The sequence below is a fragment of the Lontra canadensis genome, unplaced genomic scaffold (assembly GCF_010015895.1).
Source record: "Lontra canadensis isolate GAN:19392208 unplaced genomic scaffold, GSC_riverotter_1.0 scaffold7, whole genome shotgun sequence".
Taxonomy (NCBI): domain Eukaryota; kingdom Metazoa; phylum Chordata; class Mammalia; order Carnivora; family Mustelidae; genus Lontra; species Lontra canadensis.
Window position 1 is genome coordinate 27,583,911 of NW_022631001.1, and position 3,181 is coordinate 27,587,091.

General features: G+C 39.0%; 1 protein-coding gene across 1 annotated transcript; it reads right to left on the bottom strand.

Annotated features, from left to right (window-relative positions):
* Positions 1 to 642: 642 nt before the first annotated feature.
* On the bottom strand, positions 643 to 1,548 carry LOC116865332 (olfactory receptor 52J3-like). The gene has a single exon (XM_032853604.1). It carries the CDS (start codon positions 1,546 to 1,548, stop codon positions 643 to 645), a length of 906 nt encoding a protein of 301 aa, XP_032709495.1.
* Between the last annotated feature and the right edge of the window lie 1,633 nt (positions 1,549 to 3,181).

Below are 3,181 nucleotides of genomic sequence, written 5' to 3' on the forward strand. Positions count from 1 at the left end.
AGAGGTGAGTTGGCAGGGGATAGAACTAAAGGTAGTTTGTGAAATCATACTTCTGTGCAAGTTCCAAGAAGTAGGATGAAATTGAGTTGTGAGATTCCTTTGCCTTCACAGTGTCATTCTAGAAATCATATATTCTACACCACATCTTATCTAGCATGAAAAAGCAAGGATTAATTTAAAAAATGCACATTAATTGATTATAGTTTACTAATATTTTACAGGGAAAATGAAATTAGATTAATATCTGAATGAAAAATATATTTCTAGTTTCTCTCTAGGAAAAACATGGTCAAAAGGAATTTTCTTCATCTATTATATAGGTAGATATTAGTCTAAATTGACATCCACTTCTTACTATATGTTAGTCCCATAAATATTGTATTCTGCTGAAAAAGAACTAAAAAGAGCCTAAATTTGAACAACTGCATTATTTAGTCCTTGAACTTGAAATATTTTAAAGATAATTCAAATCATAGAATCAACAATGGGATAAGATCAAATGCTCCAGAATATAATTTGGCAGCACTAAATTTAGACAGAAAAAAAACTCAAATGAGACCTCATTTTCCCTGCTAGGTCAAAATTCTTGGTAAACAGAGGCAAGAGTACCTACTTTTTAGCAAAGACACGGAGCACTCGCTCTCAAATCTGTTTGGTCCTTACACCATAAATGATGGGATTGAGTGAAGGTGGGATAACCAAATAGAGGTTGGCAACAAGAATGTGAATATAGCGTGGTATGTTGTGTCCAAATCGGTGAGTGAGGAAGGAGAACACTGAGGGGATATAGAAAACACAGATGACACCAACGTGAGAGCCACACGTGCTGAGTGCTTTTAGCCGAGCATCCTGTGATGGGAGGCGGAAGACAGCTCGCAGAATGTAGACATAGGAGATGCAAATAAGGACCAGGTTCAGCAGAAAGAGAGAGAGCACGAAGAGCCCATAGATGGCATTGATACGGATGTTTCCACAGGACAGTTTTGCGATGCCCATGTGCTCACAGTAGGAATGAGCTATTACATGAGCCTGACAAAATAGCAGGCGGTAAATGAGATACACCATGGGAAGTGTAAATAGAATTGGACGAAACACAATGCATACACTGATACCCACCAGCACCCGGGTTGTCAAGATGGTTCTATAGTGGAGTGGAGCACAGATAGCCACATAGCGGTCAAAGGCCATGGCCACCAGGACCTCAGACTCCATGCCAGTGAAGGCATGGATCAAAAACATCTGGGCCACACAAGCCCCAAAGCTAATCTCATGAGCATCAAACCAGAAGATACACAGAATGCGGGGCACAGAGGTTGAGGAAAGGACCAAATCGATAGTTGAAAGGAGGGCCAGGAAGTAGAACATGGGCTCCTTCCGCAAGCTCTGCTCCATCTTGATGACCAGCAGAATTGTGGCATTGCCCAGTAAAGCCACAAGGTACACTGAGCAGAAAGGCAGGGAGATCCAGGCATGGGCCCCTTCCAGACCCGGGATTCCAGTGAGGAAGAATGTGGTTGGATGAAAAGTACTCCTGTTGGGATAAAACATCCTTCCAAATGACAGAGAAGGAGATGTCATTCCTACGAAGAGGGTGAAAAGTTTGAAGGTGGTGATGAAAATGACTAGCTTAATGATCCGATATATAGTGAAAATGAAAAAGGTTGCTATTTGAAAGGGCTTGTTAATGTATTTTGTTATTATAAGCCAAGGAATACTCATTTTGAATGGGCCACTCTCAAAAGAATTCAATCCTCTTTTTTTTTTTTTAATCTTCTTTCTTTTAACCTACAAGACTTATCAGCAAGCCAATGGCAAAATTATAAGACACAGAATGTGCTATTAAATATGAAATAATTTTGTATGCTCTGTACCTTTTGTAAAGCTCCTGTCTGAAGAGAGATATGCAAAAAATCAAGGATGCACACATGGAAATGCAGATATAATCCAAGAGGTGACAGACTAGCTAGAAGCAACGTGACAGGCACAGATATACAAGACACTTCCGTAATCAGGAAATGCAGAAATTATCTAATGATTCATTCATCACTTATTGACATAGAGAAAATGCCACAATCTGGCCAAACATTCTATCAAAGATAAGCAGAATATCAGTACATTAAAACAATCAAAAGCACAAGCTAGGTCATACACCTCTATACTTGAAACATCCCAGAAAGAAAGATAGTGATAAACCGTATGTCTATTTTTGTTCATGTCTCTATGTTCCCAAGACCAACCCATTGCATAGCCCATTGCCTTACATAGTATTAAGGGAGTGGTGGTTTCTAGCAGTATTTGAAAGCTTCTTTATTTATTCTCCATGCCATATCAGTTTGCCTGGGAAAACCTGCCAAGTTTACGACTGCTAAAGAATGAACATGTACTGTGTTCACTCCTTCTGCCTGATGAACTAGGAATGTGGGTAAAAGACTGCCTAGAAGTCTTCAGGGGGCAGGGACCTGAAGATGGCATTTTGAGCAGCACAAAACTGTCTGGAAAATAAAGTCTCTACAGAACTGTTCTCTGTAGTTGTTTAAAGGGCACAGAGAAGATGGCTTTTGCAATGCCTTCAAAATGATGAAGTCACTCATAAGCTCAAATAATGAAATAAATGGACATTCTCTAGGTCTTCACCTCGAGACAGAGGTGGAGAGGTCAGAAATAGTAGCACAGACTCCAGTTTTTATGTGTTATATAGCTTCATATTTCTCTGAGAAGCATAACAAGGTAAAAATAATGTTATATGCATTCTAAGATTAGATGTGTGTGTGTTTGTGGAGGGGAGAGAAGAGCTATATTTTGCAATGCTTCCCTTATCTTTGTTTTTTTTTTGTTGTTGTTTTTTTTTTTTTGTTTTTTAAGAATTGAAACTCCAGGTAACAGCCACTGTCCAGTAGTGGGATGCTACCCAGGAATAGGCCTTCTAAGACCCAGATGTCTGCCTTGGGTTTCTCTCTGGAAATAAACTCTCAATAACATGGCACTGCTCACCTCAGGTTTTCACTGTGTTTTGGAGGTCCATCTCATTCATTCCTTATAACCCATAGCAGAAAGAGAAATGATACTTTATTGACCAACTATATAATCATAATGCCTTGGATCTTCTAGATATTTTCAAAGACACCCAATCTCCATTTAAAATTTGAAAAGTTGCAAGGTTAAACTTAAAACAGTAAAAAAA

Coding starts and splice junctions, on each gene's coding strand:
- LOC116865332 (XM_032853604.1), bottom strand. CDS start 1,548: ATGTTTTATCCCAACAGGAGTACTTTTCATCCAACCACATTCTTCCTC.